At 33.3% G+C, this 15,335-nt stretch overlaps 1 protein-coding gene across 1 annotated transcript; it reads right to left on the reverse strand.

Annotated features, from left to right (window-relative positions):
* Positions 1 to 1,204: 1,204 nt before the first annotated feature.
* Positions 1,205 to 10,604, reverse strand: LOC111987583 (putative E3 ubiquitin-protein ligase LIN-1). The gene is made up of 10 exons (XM_065771136.1): positions 9,855 to 10,604; positions 9,723 to 9,808; positions 7,201 to 8,962; positions 6,205 to 6,489; positions 6,070 to 6,097; positions 5,331 to 5,979; positions 4,499 to 4,643; positions 3,700 to 3,960; positions 2,748 to 3,057; positions 1,205 to 1,911 (listed from the first exon to the last, which is right to left on the reverse strand). The coding sequence occupies exons 1-10, from the start codon at positions 10,602 to 10,604 to the stop codon at positions 1,793 to 1,795; spliced, it is 4,395 nt and encodes a 1,464-aa protein (XP_065627208.1). The 3' UTR covers positions 1,205 to 1,792.
* Positions 10,605 to 15,335: the final 4,731 nt, after the last annotated feature.

Genomic DNA, 15,335 nt, shown 5'->3' on the forward strand with positions numbered 1-15,335 from the left:
TTTTCAAATCATCAATTCACCGTTGAAACTCGAAGCTTACAACCAACTGATTTCATTCTTATCAGAACTGTTTGAACATGAGTGCAATTGACATGAAAATGAACTTTCATTACCACATCATTGAAAAGTCCGAATGAAAAAAAGAAAAATAATAAGTATGATTAATAAATAAAATTGGCAACATCTACCACTGTAAATAAAAAGAGAGGAAAAAAAAAGTGCTACAGCAATTTTAGTTGCTTTTTAAAAAATGAAAATAGGCAAAAAGAATATTTTTGAAGGCATTGTAATTAAATAGAGATTATTGTATTTTTTTAAGAGAGTTTCACCAGATAGCGTCCGCCTTTGATGATAGTCCTTTATCATCAGACCAAAACACCAATTAATTTTTGGTGTAGACGGAGATTGAACTTCAAATCTCTTATATAACCATCATAAACTTTACCAATTGAGCTAACTAGAACCCACAGAGATTATTGTATTGTTTCTTAACAATCATGAACATTTATTTTTCATCTCTCAAAAAAAAAAATGAACATTTATTTTTCTAAGTGTAAATAAAGGGAATATTTGATCATCTTATAAACATATTATAAGAAGAAAATATGATTGAACATGAGTGGAATTGGCGCATAAAAAAATTAAAAAAAAGGGTAACCACATCACGAAAAAGTTTAAAAGAGAAAAACAAAGAAAATAAGTGTGATTAATTAATAAAATTAGTTGCGTTAACCATCATAAATTATATATTCATTATAAACATCTATTATATTGTCTTTTTTATTAGCGTTGTTTCCCATGTCACTCTTCATAAGACTAGTACTAATTCTCTTTGGCAGAAAACTGTATTGAATTAACTTGATGCCTTACACAAAACCCACATTTGAGAGTTGAAAATGGTGGATTTGCCTCGTGGTATGTCAGCAATTGGGTCTATAAAATCAAGACTATAGTAGATGGATCAGTGAAACGCTACAAAACTCACTCGGTTGCCAAGGACTTTCCTCAAGAATATGGTTTTGATTTTGAGGATACTTTTGCTCCTATTTATAAACTAAACTCTGTTAAATCATTACTTGCAGTTTCTAATAGCATGTTAATAGAAGCCACAGAAAAGTAACTCTAATAGTAAGCATGTTAAAATATAAAAATAATTATAAAAAATAGAAAGGAGATGAAAGAGAGACAGAACACAAAGGATTAATTGTCTACATCCACAACGGAAAGCCTTAAACGACTACATAATAACTATTGAACTCACTATATTACAAATTTACAATGTACTCATTTAAGGGTATTCATAGTATACTAACCTTTTGCTAATCCTAAACCAGGCCTAAAGTTAATAATACCGTACAAATAGGACAAGGATAATACAATCAGCTTCGATCAGCTGGACTCATATTTCTAAATTCTGACTACTGCATCGATCACCAACCCCTCTTGAACCCAAATAAAACTTACAAAGCAGTAAAGTCTTAAAAAAATCAAAAAACAAAAAACAAAATAAAATAACCCTTTTTTTAGGGACCCTGAAATGTCACTCTTATGTTCTTATATATCAATGACCTTTCCAGGGTGTGACCCTTTCCTCCAAAAAAATTCACTCTAATGCAAAACTGAGGAGATTCTAAGTAGCATTTTTTTTTTTATACATGTTTCAAGCAATGCAACTTTTGTGAAGGGTGATATATAATGCTAAGATCATCACCCAAGGCCAGAATAACAAGAATGCTGGAAACCTCAGAAATTGCTGGTATTTGCCAAAATGTAAATCATCTTTCCTATCAGATTACAGATCTTCTCCAGACATATTCGCATATAGCTGCTTCGCAGTCCATGTTACTTCGGCTAGGCTTCTTAGAGGAGCTGCAATCTCATCTGCAATTGTCATCAAAAGAACTCTGCATTCTGCAACAGAAAGCGAGTGTCTTGACTTCAGCAACAGACCAAAAGTTTTATGCATTGACTAAAGCTGCACTACATTCTGCAAATAAGTATGATAAATTCTCATATGGTTCAAACTTAGAATCACATGCTCTAATACCATGAAAAATTATCACTTATCTCCAAAGTTTAAGCTATTAGGAAATGATGAATTTAATTGTTTAATCATTATTCTAAAAAGGTCCAAATATGCCGTGTGTTCTTCTCAGCTAGAAACTTGGGACCTCACTAGACACCACCTAGGAGAGATAAGCGGTGAAAAATAATGTGATAAAAATGATTGTAAGCTAGTTGGGAGAAGGAAAAAAGTTTTCTATAAGTTGGAGTGGGTAAATTACTGATCCAGATCAACCATTCTGGATTTAGAATCCCCAAGTGTGCCCATCTAGTTTGGATTAGGCACAAGTTAATGCACCACAAGAACATGCATTGATATGGATGGGAACACGAATATATGAATATGAATTCAACACCTAAATACACAGGAGAAAAAATAATGTAATGCCTGTAAGATAAAAATAAAAAATAAAAAAAAAAACATCATACAACAAGATCCAAAAATATTAGGACCCTTTGACCAACTATATGACTGTAAAAGAAAGGACAAGGTGATCAATAGTTTCTTTCCTAATAATGGATGTTAAGAAGTACCTCTCAAAATAAATAGAAGGATTCCTAGAAGCAACTTTTGTGCACTTGGACACTAGCATCATTACGATAAATTGTGTATGAACAGATTCTTTTTCTATTTCAGATGTGAGTTCAATTATAAAAATTATTTGTGATTATAAGGTGCTAACCTGAGATTTTGCTGAAATTGAGCAGACACATTGAGGCTAGGATCTTATGCTCAATCTTCTCACCTTTCTCTAGGCTTTCTTTCAGCCCAGAGATGAGAGCTGAGAAGGCAGATAGCTGGAACTCAGCATCAGGAAGTGAAGAAAGTGCACAGCTCAACCATGCCACGGTGGTTAGGCAGACCCTTACCATGTCCAAATTTCCAGAGGCTAAACATTTAGAAATGGTGTCTAAGAGTGACTTTTTCCCATTACTGAGCAGTGCTACTGACAAGTTCCTCAACCACTCTTCATTCTCCTGCTCTTCATCATCCTATATTTGAATCAGAATACAAAAGAATACTTTCAGTCATTCAAATATAAGTGACCATTTAAAAGATTGCAAGTTTATAAGTTTATTGCCATTTAAATATGGAATTCACAAGTTAAGGCTCAAGTTTACTTTAAAAGTTGACTTCTAATTAAATTTTAAGATTAAAGATTCTTCCAAATTTCTACATCAGATCTAGTTTAATAATAGACTGTCAAAACAATTTTGTGCTGGTGGAGACATCTATAAGAGATACCATGCTGAAAGAAATGCCAAATCAGCTCTATTGCCTTCAAATTCATTTTTCCATTATAAACAAGAGTTCACCCCTTCCCCCCTCCACATGGTGGATTACAAAGTCTATGTTTCATTAAATTGGACAACTATAAAGAACCATTTAAAGGTTGATTTTGATATGCATTATAGCATGCACTTCATGACCAGTTTGAGATGAGAGAATAAGTTAACAATTTAGATCCAGCTTAACCTTACATAGGGGTCAAGATTTAGGAAATCGTATTTTTTCTTCTGGTAAAAATTACCTTCAACTGTAAAGAATATATGAGAAAACAGATAATAAGAAAACCTGGACAAGTATCATTAGCAATTAAAGAAAAAATGTGAGAGACAGAGGTCAAACTGTACCCATGAAATAGTGTCATCGACTAATAAATTTTCTTCTTCATTTTCAAGAGAATTCACTTCACAGCTATCTTCAAATCCCGTTTGCTTTAGGATCCAACTCTCTGTCAATAACTTCACAGAGAATGAAAAACGCCCTCCTAATATATGAAGTGCTCTGCAACACTTTTCTCGAACTTTCTTATTTACTAAGCTATCTTCAAGAGCCACTGCAATGGCATCAATTGCCTCCTCTCTATATATGCTTTGTTTCTGAGGTTCTACCTGCAACCACCTGGTTGTCTCAGCCTACATTTTTTTAAGCCCTCAGACACAGAAAATATCCACTGATTAGCAGAGACATAAGTTCCAGGGACTACTTTTCTAACCTCCAATTGTCAAAAGCAACCTTCAAATGCTTAGTGCAAAGACAACAATTATGATAAATAACCATGTTTTGTCATGCTTTCTGTCAAATCTGCAACAATTAAATTCATTTTCTGTATAAGATTATACATTAGCTTCCCCTTGATGAACCTGGCCTTAAGTTCCTTTCAACATTGCCTACATCCATGAATACAGAGATATTGAAGTAGGAATTTCTACAGTTAACTTTTCTATGTATTTTTAAGCATGCAAGGATGTCATTGCAGTCCAACTATATGTAGAGAGTATTTTCCGGTTCATATTAACTCGGCCAAAGTTTTCAGGTCAAAATCAAAGAAATTGACATGGAAATAAGAAAAAAAATTGCAGAGAACAAAGATTAAACTTAGAAAAATAAAATAAAAAAATAAAACCTCTGTGAACAATAGGAGCATACCAGAAGATCCAAGTGTAACAGAAGTACAGCAACCAGAGGTCTGTGCTCCTTTGGAGAACTCTGAAGATAAAAAAGTAGAACATGCAGGGTATTCACTATCCCTTCATTCAGCAAGCCACTCAAAAACAAATTAACATCTTTCCTCCTGCAATGACAAAGACCACATGCTTCAAACAACCACTCCAAACTTGACGCGCAATTAATTAGCACACAGGCAGAGCCCTAAAGAAGAGACCTAATAATATACCAGGTCAAAGTATGCGATGCCTTGTATCAATTAATATTGCAACTGAAATTTCTTTCATCAAAATTTTTTTTTAACTATTGTCAAAAGGTTTTAACTTCTGGAAAATTTTTCTGGACTATGTGTATGTAATTTTAAACCAATTAAGGTCATGTAGTGCTATGTTTGTTTTTTTCTCGAAAACATTTCTAGGTAAATGTTTCCCTACCATGTTATCCATTTCAACTTTTCTTTCCAACAATTCTACAAATTTGTTAAAACTTAATAGAAACTTTGAAACCAGGACAGCTGATCGATTTTAGATTTATATGAACCTTAATTTCCATATTAAATGCATACTAAGAAATCTAATTCAGTCATTAGTCCATGTTTAGAACTTCCCTTTCAAATGTGTCTTTACTAAATCCCCATTGATGTTTCTTGTCATTACAGGAGCACAATAATCTTTGACATGATAAAATGGCAGTGCAAATCATAAAACAAGAAGTGGACATTTACATAACCAATAAGAAGCAAGATGATGAAGAAGCAACCAAAAAGGCACTGGCAAAATTGTCTACCAAGTACCAACAATTAAAAATTACACACCTTTCCAGGCAAACCAGTTCAGCTAATAATGATACTGCATTCATTATCGTCTTAACCTGCTTGCTCTGAAGTAGCTCCAGAAGACACCGTTTGTTAATATTTCTTGCTATCTGATTTCTGCAACTTGCATCTGCTTCAATACAATAGGACAATAGTGCTACTGCATGTGCTTTCTCCTCCATCTTTCCCAATTCGAACCTTTGAAGAAGGAAATGCAAGCCACCAAGTGATATAAGATGTTTGGCATTAGTTCTTTTCCCCTCTTCACTGAAAGCTGTGAGAAGCTGCTCTAACATGACAATAATAGTTTCATCCAAGTGTTTAAGACCATGTTCTCCTGAGTTTTCCATTACTTGAGAGGAAAAATCCAAGAGATGCCTACAATATTCCAATCTCCAATTGTCAATTACACGCTTCAGAACAAAATTGGTAAGTGGCACAGCAACATATTCCAAAGTTGTTCCTGTTACTGGACATTTTCTGTTTCCTTTATCAAACCATGCCTTGGCAGCCACTCGTTCAAAGGTTTGACCTGTCTCTAGGGTCACTGGATCTTCAAACAACTGTCCAGTAAGTGGGCAAATGAAGTCTTGAGGAATGCTAGAGAAAAAAGAAAGTTCATCAAAGTATTCATGACTTTCTTGTAATTCTGTGCCAAGAAAATGTAAAAGTTAACAATGGATTAAAATTTTTAGTTTAAAAGGAGAATCTTTCCTAAAAAAAGTACCTTTTAACTCACCCTGAAGAGAGGAACTTATTCTGATTGGCTGCACTTAAAAGACAATAAGTTAATGAAGTAACTATCAGAAACTAATAACAGAACAATGAGAACATAATTATGAAATAGAAACGGTTGAGAATTCAGTTCATTTACAACTGAGCAGGAAGCTGATGTCTCGCTGGAATTGGAAAGAGAAGAAGCACCAAGATCAACAGAACATTCACTTTGTTGCAGTTCAAAAATAGATTTTGCTAGGCTTTTGAGTGTAAGCTCGTCTATTTCTTTTGTATGTGCTTCTGCATAAGGCATTTTGCTATTGCCTGTAGTTTCTTGCCATATAGTAGAGTCACCAAATTCATCATCAAGATTACTTTTGGGTGAAGCACTCAACCCATGCAACATCCATCCTTCATCAGCTACCGATGAGAGTTCAATTTCCTACAAAAATGTTAAGCTTCTTGTGAGCATTAGCTTACTCTGTCTGTGTATGTGTGCGAGAGACACAGAGAGAAAGATCTTTCTTTCATGTAAAAAGAGAAGAGAATTTTGATGAGAGGATCATTATTTGTTGAAGAAAAAAATATTATCTCATATCTGCCAATACAGCAGAATGCTGACATCTATCATTATTAGTAGACAGAGAACCAAGGATGCTGACATCTATCAATCATAGAATAACATGCAAAATGATTTATTATGTACCATCTTCACATTTAGGGAAAAACTGCAATAGCCAAGCAACTGACAACAGAAATCAAGCTAAAAATGACCAGAAACTAGCACAAAACTTTTCTGATGGGCAAACCAGATTTAATAAATTCTTTCGCTAATACAAAATTCCTGCAGTTCCTTTAGATTATTTGTGGCACAATGGCAGGTAAGTATGCATCACATGAAGCAGATTATAGTACAAGAGAAAATAAAAGGTAGCAATGCTAAATACTCCAAAAGCTGTTAAAGAAAAAGTGATAATTATTTTACCAAAAGAACAAAAAGATACTCACATTTTAAAGTAGGCAAACGAGATACTCCTTAAATTTTGTTTTATGTGCTTGTTGAAAGGATCCAGTCATAATTTCTTATTAGCTAAAACAGAAATAATGTAAAGAAAAAGAATTAAAGACAATAATGTTAAAAAAAGTCACTCACAGAAAGGAATGCATCATCCAGCACACTCTTGTTTGAATCTTCTTCAAGATCATGATCTGAATATTTAACTGCTTCAGAAGAGTACGTTAATATTTCTTTAACGAGATCAGAATCACCAATACTTCTTGTACAATCATCAATATTCTCTGCCTCCCCACTATCTTCAGCTTCATTAACTCCCGCTTTAGTAGAAGAGCTAAACACGGCATCATACAGTCTTTTGCTGACCATAGGCTGAGGAGAGAATGGACCACTTGAACTAGATAACTCTGAAGAATGACTATATGAACTTCCCTGCCGAGCTCCCCAAAGAGAGACTGATGGGATGTCAATGGAAGGAACGGAAGGAGCTTCAACCCCTTCAGTGAGCCAATCCTTGTAGTAAACCGCAAACTGATAAGTACCAGAATCCAGAATTTCATTGTACACTTTTTCAAGAAGCTTCAGTTTCCTTGTCCTTCTTAGTGTATCTGCTATAGAATCAGCTTCTTTGTTGTACCAGTCCTTCAAATGTGAAAGATGTGGAAGAAACAGATAGTCCCATAGTTCAGGCAACAACATTGTTCGTGCCTGAAAAGGTGAACCACAAAATACTTGCAAAAGGTGCTGTGCTGAAAACCTGTGTTTCTTCTGTAACTTACATATCACACTCAGGTAGAGATGAGCACAAGCTGACAACTTTGCAGTAGGAATTTCAGATGTGAACCCATCCTTCAAATTATTTGGATTTAACCCCGTGATCTCCCTCAGCTGAAACCAAGCCTTTTTCAAGTCCTTAGCACTTGAAGAATCCTCAGCAGCTTTTTCTACTGTTTCAATTGCTTTCTCAAGGCTGGCCGTGACATTGGTCTCAGTACTTTGCCCTTGTTCAAGTTCAAAATCAATTAGGGAAGAGAAGCAGTTGTGACGGAGCATTGTCCGAAAATCTTCATCATTTAGAAAGCGTTTGATATATCCATTTAGGATGGAAACTATGGCTTGGATAGCAACTTCATCAAGAGCAGGTTCAGAAATTAGTTGTACAAAATTATCACGATTTTGAGTCTGATTATCTTCAAAGCTTTTACTATTCTCTGAACCCCTATTAGATGTGTTATAAGAGGTTGTGGTGGGCTTTTTAATGCTTTTCTTCTTATTGGCAATAAAACTCATATGTCCAAGCAGCTGTATTCTCAAATTGTAGTCATGCCTCTTGTCACCTTTTGTCTGCATGCCTAACCTCTCTTTGTGTACTTCCTTTTCCCTGGCTCCAATAGAATGCTTATCTTTCCCTTCATCTGACCTATACATTTTATTTGAATATATATCCCTAAATCTCTCTGTATTATGCTTACCAACCTCATCTATTTCATTTCGTGACATATCTTTTGATAAATTAGTACTAATTCCTTTACCTTCCTTTATATCTCTAAAAAGTCTCTCCCTAGTTTCTTTCTTCAATTTTTCATCATTTTTCTCTTTTCTAACTGGACTATCCCTAGGTCTTGGATCCCTAACATCATCATTTGATGATGATTCCCCTCTTGGACTGTATCGAGCTACATCAGACCTTGCGCTGCCTGTCTTACTCCTGTGACCCAATGTTGAATCACTCTTGACTGAATCTCGGAAAGTGTAGAATGACATACGTGCACCAACTGCTTTGGAGGATGAACTTGACCTATTCATTGATCTTCTTTTAAACCCTTCCTCTGCAAGAAGCTCCTCCAAAGATGATGCCATTTCCACTGATATTAGAACCTCGTCCTCTACACTGGATCCACTAGGAAAGATGAATGAATAGTACTGTGAAAAATACATGCATACACACCTGAATTGATATTAAATCTCTTCTTTAGATGAAAGAATGTTTATTAACCAAGAAAATCCAGACAGGGTCAAATTTTGCTACCAAAAGTAGGGAAGAAAAATATCATCTTGAAATTACTCATTTAAGACTAACTACAAGCAGATTTGTTGCACCGAAGGTTTAATCCATCAAATGCTAAATTTACTTTGAAGTTGCCATATAACCTACCTATAATATCATTCATGTAATATGAAGCAAAGTTCTTTGAATCCTGTACCTTAAAATTACTTTAGAATTTGCATAATATCATGAAAATTGGAGGAAAATAATGAAAGCTAAAGTCTACTGCATAATCCAATTCTCCCTACTTTATTAGTTCCATGTTACAATTCAAAACCAAAATAACTTGAACATATTTAGAAGCCTATAATTGAACCTATTGAACTCAAATAATACCATATTTTCTCTGATTTATCAATTTAGAACCAAAAAAAAAACAGAGAAAAAAGAAAAGAAAAGAAAAGGAGTTTTAGAGAGGCTAAAAGTCCGCTTTGTGAACTTTTTTCTTTTCTACCATTTTGAGCTTCTTTTAACAACATAGTAAGGACCACAGAATTCAAATACTATTCATTAACATCCAGTAATTTCTTTCAACACAGATCCACTAAATCATTAGCATAGAAAACTATACAAATATACAACACACAATGCCAAAAAAATGTCACTTGTATACCTTTTTAGCTCCTTTTTGTAAAGCACTGCAGAGACAACAAAGTTACAAAAGTTCACGCAAAATGTGACGGAGCATTGTCCGAAAATCTTCATCATTTAGAAAGCGTTTGATATATCCATTTAGGATGGAAACTATGGCTTGGATAGCAACTTCATCAAGAGCAGGTTCAGAAATTAGTTGTACAAAATTATCACGATTTTGAGTCTGATTATCTTCAAAGCTTTTACTATTCTCTGAACCCCTATTAGATGTGTTATAAGAGGTTGTGGTGGGCTTTTTAATGCTTTTCTTCTTATTGGCAATAAAACTCATATGTCCAAGCAGCTGTATTCTCAAATTGTAGTCATGCCTCTTGTCACCTTTTGTCTGCATGCCTAACCTCTCTTTGTGTACTTCCTTTTCCCTGGCTCCAATAGAATGCTTATCTTTCCCTTCATCTGACCTATACATTTTATTTGAATATATATCCCTAAATCTCTCTGTATTATGCTTACCAACCTCATCTATTTCATTTCGTGACATATCTTTTGATAAATTAGTACTAATTCCTTTACCTTCCTTTATATCTCTAAAAAGTCTCTCCCTAGTTTCTTTCTTCAATTTTTCATCATTTTTCTCTTTTCTAACTGGACTATCCCTAGGTCTTGGATCCCTAACATCATCATTTGATGATGATTCCCCTCTTGGACTGTATCGAGCTACATCAGACCTTGCGCTGCCTGTCTTACTCCTGTGACCCAATGTTGAATCACTCTTGACTGAATCTCGGAAAGTGTAGAATGACATACGTGCACCAACTGCTTTGGAGGATGAACTTGACCTATTCATTGATCTTCTTTTAAACCCTTCCTCTGCAAGAAGCTCCTCCAAAGATGATGCCATTTCCACTGATATTAGAACCTCGTCCTCTACACTGGATCCACTAGGAAAGATGAATGAATAGTACTGTGAAAAATACATGCATACACACCTGAATTGATATTAAATCTCTTCTTTAGATGAAAGAATGTTTATTAACCAAGAAAATCCAGACGGTCAAATTTTGCTACCAAAAGTAGGGAAGAAAAATATCATCTTGAAATTACTCATTTAAGACTAACTGCAAGCAGATTTGTTGCACCGAAGGTTTAATCCATCAAATGCTAAATTTACTTTGAAGTTGCCATATAACCTACCTATAATATCATTCATGTAATATGAAGCAAAGTTCTTTGAATCCTGTACCTTAAAATTACTTTAGAATTTGCATAATATCATGAAAATTGGAGGAAAATAATGAAAGCTAAAGTCTACTGCATAATCCAATTCTCCCTACTTTATTAGTTCCATGTTACAATTCAAAACCAAAATAACTTGAACATATTTAGAAGCCTATAATTGAACCTATTGAACTCAAATAATACCATATTTTCTCTGATTTATCAATTTAGAACCAAAAAAAAAACAGAGAAAAAAGAAAAGAAAAGAAAAGGAGTTTTAGAGAGGCTAAAAGTCCGCTTTGTGAACTTTTTTCTTTTCTACCATTTTGAGCTTCTTTTAACAACATAGTAAGGACCACAGAATTCAAATACTATTCATTAACATCCAGTAATTTCTTTCAACACAGATCCACTAAATCATTAGCATAGAAAACTATACAAATATACAACACACAATGCCAAAAAAATGTCACTTGTATACCTTTTTAGCTCCTTTTTGTAAAGCACTGCAGAGACAACAAAGTTACAAAAGTTCACGCAAAGCCCAATTCTTCAAATGCTAGCCAAGGCCATTTTTTTGTAGGAACATCCCTACTCAATGAAGTTTCCACTACAAAAACCTAGAAAACTCAAACTAGGTTTTTTTTCTTTTTCACAGCGGTGGATTTGATCGATGTTTCTTAGAGAAGAAACAAGGAATATGGAGGAATCTTGGGATAAGAGAAAAAAAAGAAGAATGTAATGTTGGAGATGCTGGTGAGGAAAAGACATGAGAGAAGTATATAAAAGGACTGCAAAGGAAGATAAAAGACAAAAACAAGTGGAGGAAAAAGTGATGGAGGTGGAGCATTGTAGCAATAGGGCAACCAGGCGAGTGACGGTAGGTTATTATGGAGAAAGACAAATGAAAGTTGACAAATGATAACTGTGTGATTTGAAGAAATGGAGGTTTGGTGTGTGTGTTTTTTCTGACCGTTTCAATGTCCAGTTGTTTATGCTTGTGTACGTGTTTTTGTTTTTATTTTTGCACTTAAAAAAGGCTCTTTGGTGTTTCCAAACGTAACTGTTTCAACTGCCGTCCTTTCCCTCCCTCCCTCTCAAGTCTCTGGTTGGTCTTTGAAAAAGATTTAGTAGTAAGGGTGTCACTGTCATATTTTTCTACTACCATTCAAACTCTTGCAGTATTCCACTATTCCTAGCTATTTATAAGTATTCTATGACATTTGGCATGGGTGGTGAGTTTAATAGATTTAAGGGACATGTAATAAACTCGAAGGTTTCAAACGCATGTCCTTAAATTCAAAGGTCTCAAATCTCATCGCCCACATTATCCTTCTTGCCAGTATCTTGGGTCACTTCATCTCCCTATAATAATCTGGTACGAGTGGGAGATGAGATTGTATATACATGAAAGAATAGTCAAATACTTGAAAAAATTTGGACACTCTTATTTGTCAAAAAAAAAAAAAGTCTTATAAACAAATAAATAGTGGAATAATTTTGAGAATACGGGGGCCTAAGCCCAATCTATCTGCTTAAGTAATTTGAATGGGGTCAACGGAATTGTTCATTTTTTGAAGTGGCTGAATTTTCATTTAAACAGGGTGAAAACTCAACCAATTTACTGTGGCTGATGTCTCGGCACCGTATTTTTATTTTTTTAATCATTTGTTAAGGTTACTTTCACCGGTTCACTGTTAATGAAAGTCCAGCTAGTTGAGAAGGTAAAATTGAACTTCAAGGTTTAATCGAATGTTAAGCTTTGAGGGGCTATTGGCCCAGCAAATGCACCGTCTCAGCATATATATATGCATGTATGTATGTATTATGAATTTCAGATGATTGTATGGTTGAGGTGGATAACAAACACCTGCTGTAAAAATAGAGCAAACTTCATTGATATATTGCTATAAACTTGGACCCTAATAGATCTAACATCTCACTCAAATTCAATGTGGCAAATCTAAGACTACCTTGAGTTTGGAGACAAGCATATAGAAGCGACCAAGAGAAAGGGACAAAGTGAAGATATTGGAAATAGGTTGAAGTGGGAGAAGGTCATGAAGGCTAGATGATGAAACTTTTCAAACTTCTCATTTATCTCTCTTTTTTTTGTGTGTGAATTTTAAAAATCTAATCGTTGAATTTCATGTTCCTTATGTTCTTAACATACATATCAAATTTCGTTCAAATTAGATATTATTTACTATTCAATCAATAAACTTATTTTTTATACACAATTTTACATCATAAAAATTTGAAATTTTAACATTTATTTAATGAGATAACAATTGATCTTTGATGTTCTTGAAATTTTACATGCATAAATAATATAATAAAAACATGTAATCTAATAGTTAGATTTTTAAAATTCACACTCAATATAGAGATATATGAGGATTTTGTAGAGTTTTCTTTAAACTAGTTTGGAGAGAAACTTTGTTCAATAAAGTGACAATTAATCTCAACATGCTTTGCACATTCATAGAAGACATTGTTATGAGTAGGGCCGGCTCAACAAATTTGGGGGCCCTAGACGAAAGTTTTAAACGGGACCTTTTATTATATTTAATTATAAATTCATATATTTTTCAATTAAAATTTATTTTTCTTGCTTTTTGAGAGGCAAAATTACTAATTAAATTTTTGTGTTTAAGTTCCGCTAACATTTCCTTTTCAATTGATAATATGGCTAATCCACTTAATCTTTCTTGTGACATAGTTGATCTTAAATAAGATTTTATTAATTTTAATTTTGAAAAACTTCTTTCTGCGAAAGCAACTGTAACAAGTATAGTTAGTAATATTCTGAAAGCAATACATGCATTTGGAAAAGATTCTAGCCTCTTTATATAATTTAGTACATTAATTGGAGAGTTTTCATTTATTTGCAAAACTTCTTTTAAAACTTTTAGTTCTGAAAATAAATCTAAGCCATCAATATCAGAATAAGTTTCATGTGTGAGAAAACATTCAAGATTAAGACAATTTTTTTTCAAACTATCATCATCTAGTGATTTTAGTTTTTCAAAATTAAATAAAAAACCAAAAATATTTTTATATATTACTTTCAATTGAAGAAATAGCTTGATCTACTATATATAAAAAATAATTAATTCTAAAATATTCTTCAGCGGATTGTGTTGTCTCATCATTGATATTCTCATCAAACTGTTTCTTCCTACAAATTATACCTTTTTCATGAAATATAGGCTCTATTTCCATTTTGGTTGTAATTTCTTTAGATGAATTCATAGCAGATGTAAATCCATCTTCTTTATCTTTTTTTTTTTAAAAGACATGAGACCTTTTAATTTATCTATAGCAACAACAATATGCATGTCTTTCGATTGTAAATTTTTACTAACAGAGTTAACAGCAAATAATATGTCATACCAAATAGTCATAGCTAACAAAAACTCAAAACTTTCAATCTCATATTTTGCTAAACAATCAGCTTCATTTTTTTGTTTTGGGATCTTCACTTGCTTTTCCCAATTGTAACAAAGCATCTCTTATTTCTAGAACTTAAAATTTTATTGCTTTCACACTTTCAATTCGACTTTCCCAACGTGTTTGTGACAATAGCTTAAGAGTTAAATTTGTCACATTATCTTGTAAAATTTTCCATCGCTTTGTGGAAGAAGAAAATAGTGTGTATATACGTTGTACTACTCCAAAAAAAGATATAACTTTAGGACAAGAATTAGCCATATCACATAGGACAAGGCTAAGATTATGACAACCACATGGTGTGTAAAATGCTTTAGGATTTATATCAAAAGTTCTTTTTTGTACCCCTTGATTTTTTTCCTTTCATATTGAACCCATTATCATATCCTTGTCCACATACATCATTAATATCAAGTTCAAGATTTTTTATTGCGTTTATAATTTCATTGAAAAGGCCTTTTCCAGAAGTATTATCTACCTTTAAAAATTCCACAAAATGTTCATCTATTTTTATCAGACTTATTGAAATATCCACACATCTTAGTATGAGAGTCGTTTGTTCTTGATGACTTACATTAGGGGTACAATCAAGTATAATTGAAAAGTATTTTGCTTCTTTAATCTTTTTTATAATTTTACTTTTAATTTCATTGGCTAATAATTGTATCACTTCATTTTGTATATTATGTCCAAGATAATGATTATGGATTGCACCATGTTGAATATGTCGAACATGTTCTTGCATTACTAGATCAAATTCTACAATCATTTCAATTATATTTAAAAAATTCCCGTTATTTTATTGATAGATCTTTTAGTTCTTTCCTCGGAATGCCAAATTATTTTTACCATGATTTTTTTACCACCTCTATTATTCTTAATAACACTTTTTTCCAATGATCTTTCTCTTTCTTAATTTGTTCTTGGACATTTTTATCAATTGTTTCATTCTTCAATAATC

This window comes from Quercus suber, unplaced genomic scaffold, assembly GCF_002906115.3.
Source record: "Quercus suber isolate HL8 unplaced genomic scaffold, Cork oak 2.0 scaffold_40, whole genome shotgun sequence".
NCBI lineage: Eukaryota > Viridiplantae > Streptophyta > Magnoliopsida > Fagales > Fagaceae > Quercus > Quercus suber.

Bases quoted from the DNA above. Each gene is read 5' to 3' on its own strand.
- LOC111987583 (XM_065771136.1), bottom strand. From the start codon at position 10,604: ATGGCATCATCTTTGGAGGAGCTTCTTGCAGAGGAAGGGTTTAAAAGA. The intron at 6,098-6,204 runs GTAAATGAACTG...TTTTAAGTGCAG, and splicing joins CATCAGCTTCCTGCTCAGTT to CCAATCAGAATAAGTTCCTC. The intron at 5,980-6,069 runs GTGAGTTAAAAG...TTCTTGGCACAG, and splicing joins AATAAGTTCCTCTCTTCAGG to AATTACAAGAAAGTCATGAA.